The 15,158-nt window shown below is 46.6% G+C and overlaps 1 protein-coding gene across 8 annotated transcripts in view; it reads left to right on the top strand.

Annotated features, from left to right (window-relative positions):
* SYNE2 (spectrin repeat containing nuclear envelope protein 2) overlaps window positions 1-15,158 on the top strand; it is a 1,840,150-nt gene that overhangs the window by 1,391,261 nt on the left and 433,731 nt on the right. For all 8 annotated transcript variants that reach the window (XM_069638223.1, XM_069638224.1, XM_069638227.1 and 5 more), the window contains 2 exons: window positions 10,047-10,199; window positions 10,874-11,083. In XM_069638223.1, coding sequence (XP_069494324.1) covers window positions 10,047-10,199; window positions 10,874-11,083 — 363 coding nt within the window. The remainder of the gene's footprint in view (window positions 1-10,046; window positions 10,200-10,873; window positions 11,084-15,158) is intronic.

Below are 15,158 nucleotides of genomic sequence, written 5' to 3' on the forward strand. Positions count from 1 at the left end.
TTGCTAACGTGGAAAAGAGTCACCAATATATTACAACCCAAGAACTGGCATCAAAGAGTGTTACAAAGAAAACAAGTGTGGAAAGTGAAAGCCCAAGACAGAGGTTCTGCACAATCCTCGAGAGTGTGCAGTCTTGCATGATGTGCAGCACATCCAGATAGGAATCCTAGAGAGTGAGCAGTCTTGCATGATGTGACGCAGATCCAGATAGGAATCCTAGAGAGTGAGCAGCACATCCAGATAGGAATCCTAGAGAGTGAGCAGTCTTGCATGATGTGCCACAGATCCAGATAGGAATCCTCGAGAGTGTGCAGTCTTGCATGATGTGCCGCAGATCCAGATAGGAATCCTAGAGAGTGAGCAGTCTTGCATGATGTGCAGCACATCCAGATAGGAATCCTAGATAGTGAGCAGTCTTCCATGATGTGCCACAGATCCAGATAGGAATCCTAGAGAGTGAGCAGTCTTGCATGATGTGCCGCAGATCCAGATAGGAGTCCTAGAGTGTGAGCAGTCTTGCATGATGTGACGCAGATCCAGATAGGAATCCTAGAGAGTGAGCAGTCTTGCATGATGCGACGCAGATCCAGATAGGAATCCTAGAGAGTGAGCAGTCTTGCATGATGTGCCGCAGATCCAGATAGGAATCCTAGAGAGTGAGCAGTCTTGCATGATGTGCAGCACATCCAGATAGGAATCCTAGAGAGTGAGCAGTCTTGCATGATGTGCCGCAGATCCAGATAGGAATCCTAGAGAGTGAGCAGTCTTGCATGATGCGACGCAGATCCAGATAGGAATCCTAGAGAGTGAGCAGTCTTGCATGATGTGCCGCAGATCCAGATAGGAATCCTAAAGAGTGAGCAGTCTTGCATGATGTGCAGCACATCCACATAGGAATCCTAGAGAGTGAGCAGTCTTGCATGATGTGCCGCAGATCCAGATAGGAATCCTAGAGAGTGAGCAGTCTTGCATGATGTGCCGCAGATCCAGAGTGAGCCTTGCATGATGTGCAGCACATCCAGATATGAATCCTAGAGAGTGGGCAGTATTGCATGATGTCCCGCAGATCCAGATAGGAATCCTAGAGAGTGAGCAGTCTTGCATGATGTGCAGCACACCCAGATAGGAATCCTATAGAGTGAGCAGTCTTGCATGATGTGCAGCACATCCAGATAGGAATCCTAGAGAGTGAGCAGTCTTGCATGATGTGCCGCAGATCCAGATAGGAATCCTAGAGAGTGAGCAGTCTTGCATGATGTGACGCAGATCCAGATAGGAATCCTAGAGAGTGAGCGGTCTTGCATGATGTGCCGCAGATCCAGAGTGAGCCTTGCATGATGTGCAGCACATCCAGATATGAATCCTAGAGAGTGGGCAGTATTGCATGATGTCCCGCAGATCCAGATAGGAATCCTAGAGAGTGAGCAGTCTTGCATGATGTGCAGCACATCCAGATAGGAGTCCTAGAGTGTGAGCAGTCTTGCATGATGTGACGCAGATCCAGATAGGAATCCTAGAGAGTGAGCAGTCTTGCATGATGCGACGCAGATCCAGATAGGAATCCTAGAGAGTGAGCAGTCTTGCATGATGTGCCACAGATCTAGATAGGAGTCCTAGAGAGTGAGCGGTCTTGCATGATGTGCCGCAGATCCAGATAGGAATCCTAGAGAGTGAGCAGTCTTGCATGATGTGCCGCAGATCCAGATAGGAATCCTAGAGAGTGAGCAGTCTTGCATGATGTGCAGCACATCCAGATAGGAATCCTAGAGAGTGAGCAGTCTTGCATGATGTGCCGCAGATCCAGATAGGAATCCTAGAGAGTGAGCAGTCTTGCATGATGTGCAGCACATCCAGATAGGAATCCTAGAGAGTGAGCAGTCTTGCATGATGTGATGCAGATCCAGATAGGAATCCTAGAGAGTGAGCAGTCTTGCATGATGTGCAGCACATCCAGATAGGAATCCTAGAGAGTGAGCAGTCTTGCATGATGTGCCGCAGATCCAGATAGGAATCCTAGAGAGTGAGCAGTCTTGCATGATGTGCAGCACATCCAGATAGGAATCCTAGAGAGTGAGCAGTCTTGCATGATGTGATGCAGATCCAGATAGGAATCCTAGAGAGTGAGCAGTCTTGCATGATGTGCAGCACATCCAGATAGGAATCCTAGAGAGTGAGCAGTCTTGCATGATGTGCCGCAGATCCAGATAGGAATCCTAGAGAGTGGGCAGTATTGCATGATGTGCAGCACATCCAGATAGGAATCCTAGAGAGTGAGCAGTCTTGCATGATGTGCAGCACATCCAGATAGGAATCCTAGAGAGTGGGCAGTATTGCATGATGTGCCGCAGATCCAGATAGGAATCCTAGAGAGTGGGCAGTATTGCATGATGTGCCGCAGATCCAGATAGGAATCCTAGAGAGTGAGCGGTCTTGCGTGATGTGCCGCAGATCCAGATAGGAATCCTAGAGAGTGAGCAGTCTTGCATGATGTGCAGCACATCCAGATAGGAATCCTAGAGAGTGGGCAGTCATCCAGATAGGAATCCTAGAGAGTGAGTAGTCTTGCATGATGTGCCGCAGATCCAGATAGGAATCCTAGAGAGTGAGCAGTCTTGCATGATGTGCCGCAGATCCAGATAGGAATCCTAGAGAGTGAGCAGTCTTGCATGATGTGCAGCACATCCAGATAGGAATCCTAGAGAGTGAGCAGTCTTGCATGATGTGCCGCAGATCCAGATAGGAATCCTAGAGAGTGGGCAGTATTGCATGATGTGCCGCAGATCCAGATAGGAATCCTAGAGAGTGAGCAGTCTTGCATGATGTGCCGCAGATCCAGATAGGAATCCTAGAGAGTGAGCAGTCTTGCATGATGTGCAGCACATCCAGATAGGAATCCTAGAGAGTGAGCAGTCTTGCATGATGTGCCGCAGATCCAGATAGGAATCCTAGAGAGTGGGCAGTATTGCATGATGTGCCGCAGATCCAGATAGGAATCCTAGAGAGTGAGCAGTCTTGCATGATGTGCCGCAGATCCAGATAGGAATCCTAGAGAGTGAGCAGTCTTGCATGATGTGCCACAGATCCAGAGTGAGCCTTGCATGATGTGCAGCACATCCAGATATGAATCCTAGAGAGTGGGCAGTATTGCATGATGTGCCGCAGATCCAGATAGGAATCCTAGAGAGTGAGCAGTCTTGCATGATGTGCAGCACATCCAGATAGGAGTCCTAGAGTGTGAGCAGTCTTGCATGATGTGACGCAGATCCAGATAGGAATCCTAGAGAGTGAGCAGTCTTGCATGATGCGACGCAGATCCAGATAGGAATCCTAGAGAGTGAGCAGTCTTGCATGATGTGCCACAGATCCAGATAGGAGTCCTAGAGAGTGAGCGGTCTTGCATGATGTGCCGCAGATCCAGAGTGAGCCTTGCATGATGTGCAGCACATCCAGATATGAATCCTAGAGAGTGGGCAGTATTGCATGATGTGCCGCAGATCCAGATAGGAATCCTAGAGAGTGGGCACTATTGCATGATGTCCCGCAGATCCAGATAGGAATCCTAGAGAGTGAGCAGTCTTGCATGATGTGCAGCACACCCAGATAGGAATCCTATAGAGTGAGCAGTCTTGCATGATGTGCAGCACATCCAGATAGGAATCCTAGAGAGTGAGCAGTCTTGCATGGTGTGCCGCAGATCCAGATAGGAATCCTAGAGAGTGAGCGGTCTTGCATGATGTGCCGCAGATCCAGATAGGAATCCTAGAGAGTGAGCAGTCTTGCATGATGTGACGCAGATCCAGATAGGAATCCTAGAGAGTGAGCAGTCTTGCATGATGTGCAGCACATCCAGATAGGAATCCTAGAGAGTGAGCAGTCTTGCATGATGTGCCACAGATCCAGATAGGAATCCTAGAGAGTGAGCGGTCTTGCGTGATGTGCCGCAGATCCAGATAGGAATCCTAGAGAGTGAGCGGTCTTGCGTGATGTGCCGCAGATCCAGATAGGAATCCTAGAGAGTGAGCAGTCTTTCATGATGTGATGCAGATCCAGATAGGAATCCTAGAGAGTGAGCAGTCTTTCATGATGTGCAGCACATCCAGATAGGAATCCTAGAGATTGAGCAGTCTTGCATGATGTGCAGCACATCCAGATAGGAATCCTAGAGAGTGAGCAGTCTTGCATGATGTGCAGCACATCCAGATAGGAATCCTAGAGAGCGAGCAGTCTTGCATGATGTGCCACAGATCCAGATAGGAATCCTAGAGTGTGAGCAGTCTTGCATGATGTGCCGCAGATCCAGATAGGAATCCTAGAGAGTGAGCAGTCTTGCATGATGTGCAGCACATCCAGATAGGAATCCTAGAGAGTGTGCAGTCTTGCATGATGTGCCGCAGATCCAGATAGGAATCCTAGAGAGTGAGCAGTCTTGCATGATGTGCCACAGATCCAGAGTGAGCCTTGCATGATGTGCAGCACATCCAGATATGAATCCTAGAGAGTGGGCAGTATTGCATGATGTGCCGCAGATCCAGATAGGAATCCTAGAGAGTGAGCAGTCTTGCATGATGTGCAGCACATCCAGATAGGAGTCCTAGAGTGTGAGCAGTCTTGCATGATGTGACGCAGATCCAGATAGGAATCCTAGAGAGTGAGCAGTCTTGCATGATGCGACGCAGATCCAGATAGGAATCCTAGAGAGTGAGCAGTCTTGCATGATGTGCCACAGATCCAGATAGGAGTCCTAGAGAGTGAGCGGTCTTGCATGATGTGCCGCAGATCCAGAGTGAGCCTTGCATGATGTGCAGCACATCCAGATATAAATCCTAGAGAGTGGGCAGTATTGCATGATGTCCCGCAGATCCAGATAGGAATCCTAGAGAGTGAGCAGTCTTGCATGATGTGCAGCACACCCAGATAGGAATCCTATAGAGTGAGCAGTCTTGCATGATGTGCAGCACATCCAGATAGGAATCCTAGAGAGTGAGCAGTCTTGCATGGTGTGCCGCAGATCCAGATAGGAATCCTAGAGAGTGAGCAGTCTTGCATGATGTGCCGCAGATCCAGATAGGAATCCTAGAGAGTGAGCAGTCTTGCATGATGTGACGCAGATCCAGATAGGAATCCTAGAGAGTGAGCAGTCTTGCATGATGTGCAGCACATCCAGATAGGAATCCTAGAGAGTGAGCAGTCTTGCATGATGTGCCACAGATCCAGATAGGAATCCTAGAGAGTGAGCGGTCTTGCGTGATGTGCCGCAGATCCAGATAGGAATCCTAGAGAGTGAGCGGTCTTGCGTGATGTGCCGCAGATCCAGATAGGAATCCTAGAGAGTGAGCAGTCTTTCATGATGTGATGCAGATCCAGATAGGAATCCTAGAGAGTGAGCAGTCTTTCATGATGTGCAGCACATCCAGATAGGAATCCTAGAGATTGAGCAGTCTTGCATGATGTGCAGCACATCCAGATAGGAATCCTAGAGAGTGAGCAGTCTTGCATGATGTGCAGCACATCCAGATAGGAATCCTAGAGAGCGAGCAGTCTTGCATGATGTGCCGCAGATCCAGATAGGAGTCCTAGAGTGTGAGCAGTCTTGCATGATGTGCCGCAGATCCAGATAGGAATCCTAGAGAGTGAGCAGTCTTGCATGATGTGCCACAGATCCAGATAGGAGTCCTAGAGAGTGAGCGGTCTTGCATGATGTGCCGCAGATCCAGATAGGAATCCTAGAGAGTGGGCAGTATTGCATGATGTGCCGCAGATCCAGATAGGAATCCTAGAGAGTGAGCGGTCTTGCGTGATGTGCCGCAGATCCAGATAGGAATCCTAGAGAGTGAGCAGTCTTTCATGATGTGATGCAGATCCAGATAGGAATCCTAGAGAGTGAGCAGTCTTGCATGATGTGCAGCACATCCAGATAGGAATCCTAGAGAGTGAGCAGTCTTGCATGATGTGCCGCAGATCCAGATAGGAATCCTAGAGAGTGAGCAGTCTTGCATGTTGTGCAGCACATCCAGATAGGAATCCTAGAGAGCGAGCAGTCTTGCATGATGTGCCGCAGATCCAGATAGGAATCCTAGAGAGTGGGCAGTATTGCATGATGTGCCGCAGATCCAGATAGGAATCCTAGAGAGTGAGCGGTCTTGCGTGATGTGCCGCAGATCCAGATAGGAATCCTAGAGAGTGAGCAGTCTTTCATGATGTGATGCAGATCCAGATAGGAATCCTAGAGAGTGGGCAGTATTGCATGATGTGCCGCAGATCCAGATAGGAATCCTAGAGAGTGAGCGGTCTTGCGTGATGTGCCGCAGATCCAGATAGGAATCCTAGAGAGTGAGCAGTCTTTCATGATGTGATGCAGATCCAGATAGGAATCCTAGAGAGTGAGCAGTCTTGCATGATGTGCAGCACATCCAGATAGGAATCCTGGAGAGTGAGCAGTCTTGCATGATGTGCCGCAGATCCAGATAGGAATCCTGGAGAGTGAGCAGTCTTGCATGATGTGCAGCACATCCAGATAGGAATCCTAGAGAGTGAGCAGTCTTGCATGATGTGCCGCAGATCCAGATAGGAATCCTAGAGAGTGGGCAGTATTGCATGATGTGCCGCAGATCCAGATAGGAATCCTAGAGAGTGAGCAGTCTTGCATGATGTGCCACAGATCCAGAGTGAGCCTTGCATGATGTGCAGCACATCCAGATATGAATCCTAGAGAGTGGGCAGTATTGCATGATGTGCCGCAGATCCAGATAGGAATCCTAGAGAGTGAGCAGTCTTGCATGATGTGCCGCAGATCCAGATAGGAATCCTAGAGAGTGAGCAGTCTTGCATGATGCGACGCAGATCCAGATAGGAATCCTAGAGAGTGAGCAGTCTTGCATGATGTGCCGCAGATCCAGATAGGAATCCTAGAGAGTGAGCAGTCTTGCGTGATGTGCCGCAGATCCAGATAGGAATCCTAGAGAGTGAGCAGTCTTTCATGATGTGATGCAGATCCAGATAGGAATCCTAGAGAGTGAGCAGTCTTTCATGATGTGATGCAGATCCAGATAGGAATCCTAGAGAGTGAGCAGTCTTGCATGATGTCCCGCAGATCCAGATAGGAATCCTAGAGAGTGAGCAGTCTTGCATGATGTCCCGCAGATCCAGATAGGAATCCTAGAGAGTGAGCAGTCTTGCATGATGCGACGCAGATCCAGATAGGAATCCTAGAGAGTGGGCAGTATTGCATGATGTGCCGCAGATCCAGATAGGAATCCTAGAGAGTGAGCAGTCTTGCATGATGTGCCGCAGATCCAGATAGGAATCCTAGAGAGTGAGCAGTCTTGCATGATGCGACGCAGATCCAGATAGGAATCCTAGAGAGTGAGCAGTCTTGCATGATGTGCCGCAGATCCAGATAGGAATCCTAGAGAGTGAGCAGTCTTGCGTGATGTGCCGCAGATCCAGATAGGAATCCTAGAGAGTGAGCAGTCTTTCATGATGTGATGCAGATCCAGATAGGAATCCTAGAGAGTGAGCAGTCTTTCATGATGTGATGCAGATCCAGATAGGAATCCTAGAGAGTGAGCAGTCTTGCATGATGTGCAGCACATCCAGATAGGAATCCTAGAGAGTGAGCAGTCTTGCATGATGTGCCGCAGATCCAGATAGGAATCCTAGAGAGTGGGCAGTATTGCATGATGTGCCGCAGATCCAGATAGGAATCCTAGAGAGTGAGCAGTCTTGCATGATGTGCAGCACATCCAGATAGGAATCCTAGAGAGTGAGCAGTCTTGCATGATGTGCCGCAGATCCAGATAGGAATCCTAGAGAGTGAGCGGTCTTGCATGATGTGCCACAGATCCAGATAGGAGTCCTAGAGAGTGAGCGGTCTTGCATGATGTGCCGCAGATCCAGAGTGAGCCTTGCATGATGTGCAGCACATCCAGATATGAATCCTAGAGAGTGGGCAGTATTGCATGATGTCCCGCAGATCCAGATAGGAATCCTAGAGGGTGAGCAGTCTTGCATGATGTGCAGCACACCCAGATAGGAATCCTATAGAGTGAGCAGTCTTGCATGATGTGCAGCACATCCAGATAGGAATCCTAGAGAGTGAGCAGTCTTGCATGATGTGCCGCAGATCCAGATAGGAATCCTAGAGAGTGAGCAGTCTTTCATGATGTGACGCAGATCCAGATAGGAATCCTAGAGAGTGAGCAGTCTTGCATGATGTGCAGCACATCCAGATAGGAATCCTAGAGAGTGAGCAGTCTTGCATGATGTGCAGCACATCCAGATAGGAATCCTAGAGAGTGAGCAGTCTTGCATGATGTGCCGCAGATCCAGATAGGAATCCTAGAGAGTGAGCGGTCTTGCATGATGTGCCACAGATCCAGATAGGAGTCCTAGAGAGTGAGCGGTCTTGCATGATGTGCCGCAGATCCAGAGTGAGCCTTGCATGATGTGCAGCACATCCAGATATGAATCCTAGAGAGTGGGCAGTATTGCATGATGTCCCGCAGATCCAGATAGGAATCCTAGAGAGTGAGCAGTCTTGCATGATGTGCAGCACACCCAGATAGGAATCCTATAGAGTGAGCAGTCTTGCATGATGTGCAGCACATCCAGATAGGAATCCTAGAGAGTGAGCAGTCTTGCATGATGTGCCGCAGATCCAGATAGGAATCCTAGAGAGTGAGCAGTCTTGCATGATGTGACGCAGATCCAGATAGGAATCCTAGAGAGTGAGCAGTCTTGCATGATGTGCAGCACATCCAGATAGGAATCCTAGAGAGTGAGCAGTCTTGCATGATGTGCCACAGATCCAGATAGGAATCCTAGAGAGTGAGCGGTCTTGCGTGATGTGCCGCAGATCCAGATAGGAATCCTAGAGAGTGAGCGGTCTTGCGTGATGTGCCGCAGATCCAGATAGGAATCCTAGAGAGTGAGCAGTCTTTCATGATGTGATGCAGATCCAGATAGGAATCCTAGAGAGTGAGCAGTCTTTCATGATGTGCAGCACATCCAGATAGGAATCCTAGAGATTGAGCAGTCTTGCATGATGTGCAGCACATCCAGATAGGAATCCTAGAGAGTGAGCAGTCTTGCATGATGTGCAGCACATCCAGATAGGAATCCTAGAGAGCGAGCAGTCTTGCATGATGTGCCGCAGATCCAGATAGGAATCCTAGAGAGTGAGCAGTCTTGCATGATGTGCCATACAATCCCAGAGAGTGTGCAGTCTTGCATGATGTGCCACAGATCCAGATAGGAATCCTAGAGATAACCGTAGGGCACGAGGAAGTGCATAGGAAAGAAGGTGAAATTGAAAACAAGGAGCATGGAGCATTTCACTTTGTAAAGAGAAAAGTGATTTTGGGGGTCAGGGGATGGCAGTCTAAATTTAGTGAATGGTGTGCTGATATTTAGAAGAAAAGGCATGGGAGAATCCTGCAAGGTGACAACATCGCTATAGTTTTTTTTTAAGAAGAGCAATAACCACATGCTTCATGAATTCAGGCTAGGTTCTAGAAAGAAAAACCTTCTGTCAGAAGTGCAAAGCTGTGGGGAGAAGCAGAATAGCGCAAGTTGGGCAAAAGGCCCAAACGCAGGGGCAGACAATGGTACTATTTAGGGAAAGGCTGTAAAACTACAGGTGAAACGTGGGGTTCAAGATTGAATTGAAGGAGCAGTAGACAAATAACAGCAAATTTGACAGAGAATAAAGAGGTTCATTCCTCAAACAAATTAGGAAATCTCTACAGGAGGGCGTGAAATGACGATATGGGTCCACAAGCAGCGGGGAATGGGGATGGGTAAAATCCCCTGGCCATTAGCTATGTCCCCTTCTGGATACCTCTCTACACTGTATTGACGCGAGGGAATGTTTAACATTGGGCCCCGCAGAGAGTTGGCATAAGGTTCATAAACTTTATAATGACCGAATGTGTTTATCAGCATTAGTGTGACCTTTAAACATTGATGAGGGGTACACCTCAGTCATGCTAAGAAGTGTGCAGCATACATGCCTATTACATTTTGTATATCTTTGTTCTTTTGCCTAGAAACAAGTGGGACAAGCATTTCTCATGAATTTGGATCTGAAGTTATTTGAGCTGTTTGATGGCATCATTCGGTGTTTGAATAACTTGGAAGATAAGTTAAATCTCAGTCCTCTCTCGAGCGAAGACGCGGTGGTGCAGTTGGCGCAGCTTCAGGTAACTCCACCGGCTTTGGCTGATTTTCCATTTAAATGAATGTCATTCTTAGGAACTTCGGATCCTTTGTGGCTGGATCCAAAAGATGAACCTAAGACACAGCAAAGTCACATTAGCACAGAGCCCTTCGGAGATGGACTGTCCTAATGGGCATCACACAACTTTCAAACATCTCACAGCCACTGAGAGGTCCGAAGACCTGGTGCCAAGTTTGCACCTGTACCCCAGAGGCAGGTATAATATCCAGTCCTAGTGACCCTTCAGCGGTAGCAACCTTACTCCGGTGGCATTCAACAGTACTGCACAGTCATTGCCCAGTTCCAAATGCCCTCCATTGCTCTAGACCAGCAACGCAGACTGGTATCGGTTTCTCAGGGTTGGTTAAGATCTGCAAGTCATTGGGGACCGCCAAGGTCCATCTTCTTTGGCAGGTGTAAATCGACTGCAAATGAAGCCCCTATACCCCGAGAACAGAGTCTGGCCCAACCATTGTGGTGATGGTGGTCCTTTCCCATGTGCTACTGCCTGCCACGGACAGAGCTGCCGACGCAACAGTTTGGCAGTTTAGCTGTAGGCTTCAATGCAGAAATCTGACAGCTTCAAATATCTGTGCAGCTGTTGCTCTTGACTAAGTCCAGCATGAATCCAGTTCCTTCTTGTTTTTTTTCTTTTAGACTCTGCCCCTGAAGCTGGACAAAGTGCAAAAAGCGTTAAGAGACAACAGAGGCACCATCTTGAAGTCAGTCGCAAGTGCCGGGCAGGGCACGGAAGAGATGAACGCTTGCTTCACGGATATCCACGCTTGGCTTGTGCAGATGAAGCACGCTGTCGCTTCGCGCACTTATGCGCTGAGATATGCGCAAGAGCAGTGCTCAAGTTATCAGGTACAGAACTACTAGTGATGTTGTATTTAAAAATGTGACGAATATTTACATTTTGAAAATGTCACTCTATTTAGCTAAATACATTACTCTTGTGTTTGTCAATCAAAAGTAATATTTGATTAATTTTAACTTGTATATTTCAAATATTTTATGATTACTTCACAAAATCTAGTGACCGTGCAGAGCACTTAAATCATGACACTTCCTTTTTCATTATATTTTATTAATATTTTATTGTAAAAGTCTTTTGTAAAAAGATTAGGACTCACAGGCTGTATCTTTAGGTGTTACATCAACTGGACAAACTGCAGGTGGTGCCTAGGGTTAATCATTATGTAGGCTTCCAGATGTTTTGGATTACGACTCCCATGATCCTTCACTACAGACTTTGCTGGCTCGGTACCGAAACACCTGCAGAGCCACATGATGCCTAACTATCTGTGGGTTATGGCAGAGTTACATTCCCAAGAATCTTGTAATGTGTGTGCCGTAGAGAGCCCGGGCTCATTGTAGCGCTCCTTACAGGCACTTTCTGAATCAGCAGCTAAAAGAAGATCATCTACGTATTGAAGCGATGTACAAGTGGTAGGCAACTCGAGTGTATCAAGCTGCTCTTTCAAAGCCCTACTATAAATGCTCAGACTTTCCGTGTGTCCTTGTGGCGCACAGGTGAATGTAAACGAGCGTCCCCTTAGGGTGAACGCGAACAGGTATCTGCTATCCTTGTGTATAGGAATGTTAAAGAAAGCATTTTTAAGATCTACGACACTACAATGAGTAGAAGAAGCTGGGATCATAGTTAATATCGTCATATTAATATCAGGCACAATAGGAAATTGTGGAGCAACAATCTTATTGATAGCGCGTAAATCAATGATAAAACGAAAAGGAATTGCATTATCTCCTTTCTTATACACAGGCAAAATCGGAATATTGCACAAACTACCTGCAATTTCTTCAATTACCCCACGGTGTACAAAATCGGAAACTATAGACTTCAAAGCTTGCTCACCATAAACCGAAATCTTATACTGGGGAATACGTGGCAACTTTACTCCTTTTTCAAAATGATTTTAACAGGCTCAATTTGCAGAACACCGACATCATTGTCATCAATCGCCCATAAACACTTTGGAACATTACTAAATTCCGACGGCAAAGGTCTAGTCAGGAACTGTGAGACAGAAAGTTGTTGTGGTGAAATCGACAAATGCACTCCATCCGAAGAACAATGAATTACCGCATTTAATTCCTTCAAAAGATTCATCCCCAACTAATTCTCTCCATAGTTCGTTGTCAAAAGAAACGGACAGAGATTCGTGAATGGACCCAGTGTAATTGGTACCGGCGAAGAAACCGGACTAACCACTGGTGTACCAGAAAACCCTACAGAATCATTGGTTTGCCCTGACAGTGGAATGTTTGGAACCCATGAATGGTCAATGGAACACTTCTGCATTGTGCTCGCTAATGACCCTCTTGTCTGCAATAAGCACATTGGTTCGCATGTACAGGACCCAACGGCACATTACCTTGTGGAACATACTGTCACCTAAACTGTGTACTGCCCCCTCTAGGGCCTCTAACAATCTTTTGCAACAAAACCTTAGTTTTCAGGTCTTCCTTTCTCTTTTCAATCCTCTCTTTTTCATTATTAACTCGGTTTTCATAATACTGAGCCATATGCAATACTTCAGACTGAGACTTAGCTTGCCAAGCGCTCACAGAAGTCATAATTTGCAACTGGATGTCAGGTAGCAATCCACGCACAACTTTGTCTACAAATAGTCGTTTTCCAGACTGTGTGCTCAAATCTTGTCCACTGAAATCTGAAAACACTTGTTCAAGCCGATTAAAGAATTCGGTAGCACCCTCAGACGTTCCTTGGACACAAGCAGTAACTTTGTCCCAGACAATCCTTCTCTCAGGAATTAAGGCTTTCAGTTTTGTCACTATTCTATCAGGCAAAGTCAGTATTACCTGTGGCGGTCTCTCGCCAGCTGGTCTATCTCTATCTTGTCTAGCCATATTATCCCATGTTTCCCCTAACCCTGGTACATCATCTACTGTCCTAATCTGTTTCCACAAATCAATGGGTAGGAGCACGGGAAATCAGAGTAAATACTGATGACTGCAAGACAGATTCTATCTCTTTATACGACCCTGTCGGATTCTTTCTAATATCTGGGATGGATTGTCTGTTGGTGTTCACTTCCTGTCTTGAGAATGGGACATGAACAAACTGTAATACATAATGTGCAGGGATGTCATAAGCAGCAGTACCTGCTGCGGCATTAGCTGGAACCTCAACTTTTGGGACAAATGTCAGCGGAACCTCTCTCGTAGGCAACAGAGATTGGAAACTCTGAACGCTTACTGAGCAACAGAGGTAAATCGAGCACTAAAGCAGCTGAAGGAGTGTCAGACGAAAAAGCTCTCTTATAGATATTCAATAATTCTGCGGGACAACAAATCTTTCTTTTTATTCATTCATCCTGCAGGTATTCTACCATAACATGTATCACTTTCCTCTGCATTTCTGGCGTATACTGACTATACGTGTCCTATACTTCTACGGGAGATATCAACATGTCTGAAATCCATCTAATTGCATCTTTTGGAAATTTGTTTCCTCACTCATCGATTTACAAAGAGGAAGGAATTGTTTCTGTACAAAAATAGCATTCAAACTATCACCATCAATTTCTTCATTCCATAACCTTTCCAACTCCCTTGTATACTCAAAACCACTCTTGACGTGCTCATATACATTCTCCGCAGTATCTCTTGAATATTGCAAAACATTCAGATCCCTAAACCCTTGTGGGAGATCTACATCATTCACTCTGTTCCGCATTACAGATAAATGAATTCCTAGTCCTTCGATAAAAACATTTTTCTCAGGAAAACTTTCTAGGTTGGAGAGTGTGGCAAAAACATCAGATTGTTCACCATTCTCCATGCATTGTCTAGCCTATGCAGTCAAATCACGCTTTCTCTCTTTAGACACTGTATTGCGAGTTACAATCTTCGATTCTGCTCCCTTATCAACTACAAGAGGAACAGAACCACTTGGAAGAGAAAGAGTAGAAGAATCTTGTACAATCGGTAACAAAGGTACTATCACTGGTGCAGAAGACAAATCTACCAGACCCGTAACAATAGGAAAAGGCCGGAGGTACAGGTGGAGGAGCAGCGATAGGAGGAGGAACAATAACCGGAGGAAGAGGAACAATAGGAGGAACAATAGGAGGAGCAGAAACTACCACCTGAGGAGGAACAACAGCAGGAAGAGGTAAAGCAACAGGAATAGGAACAGACGGAGGTGGCGCAGTGGCACCAGGCCTTCGCTCATTTAGAAGCTTGTCAATTAATTCATCAGACACATAAAAATCTTTAGACGGATATATTTTCTGAATACCAAGTTGAAAAGCCCTATCATATTTCTAACTGACTCTGACTGTTTACTTTGATCATACAATAACGCTTTCTCAGCGTTGGACATATGTCGGCGCGCATGTTTCTCTCTACTTTTAAGTTGCTGCATAGCTTCTTTCTTCCAATTTTGCAATACATTGAATGCTGCAGGTCTAGCTTTTTTCTTTAACAATATAGATTCTAAATATTCTATACGAGGAATCTCAAAGCTACCATTGGTTGGCCACTGAAGTTCAGAGGCATGTCTAGTTTGTCTGCGCCAAATATCATTAAACACTATACTACGTATGCCAAGCTTACAGTACATAGTACACGCCGGCGACCCCTCCTGTGGCGCCGGACGGCTAAATTCCAAAGATTGTCTGTCTCTGCGAAATAATGCCCTGGAACAGGCAGACGATTTCTCAGGCATATCAGATTCCTGGTGTTACCTGGTCAATAATTGTGCTTGCAACTACAATACGCCAAAATTGAACTATCAGGTTACTTAAGAATCGGGACACGACTCACCTGATCAAAGAACTAAAGGAGGTCCAATCGGATTACAAAGGACAACTAAGGACCCTCGTGGTTGGTGATTTTGGCAAAACTGCCCGCCTCGATATATGGACCCTCGTCAAGATGCCGTCTCGGACCG

This window comes from Ambystoma mexicanum, chromosome 14, assembly GCF_040938575.1.
Source record: "Ambystoma mexicanum isolate Mex_15411 chromosome 14, UKY_AmexF1_1, whole genome shotgun sequence".
Classification (NCBI taxonomy): Eukaryota; Metazoa; Chordata; class Amphibia; order Caudata; family Ambystomatidae; genus Ambystoma; species Ambystoma mexicanum.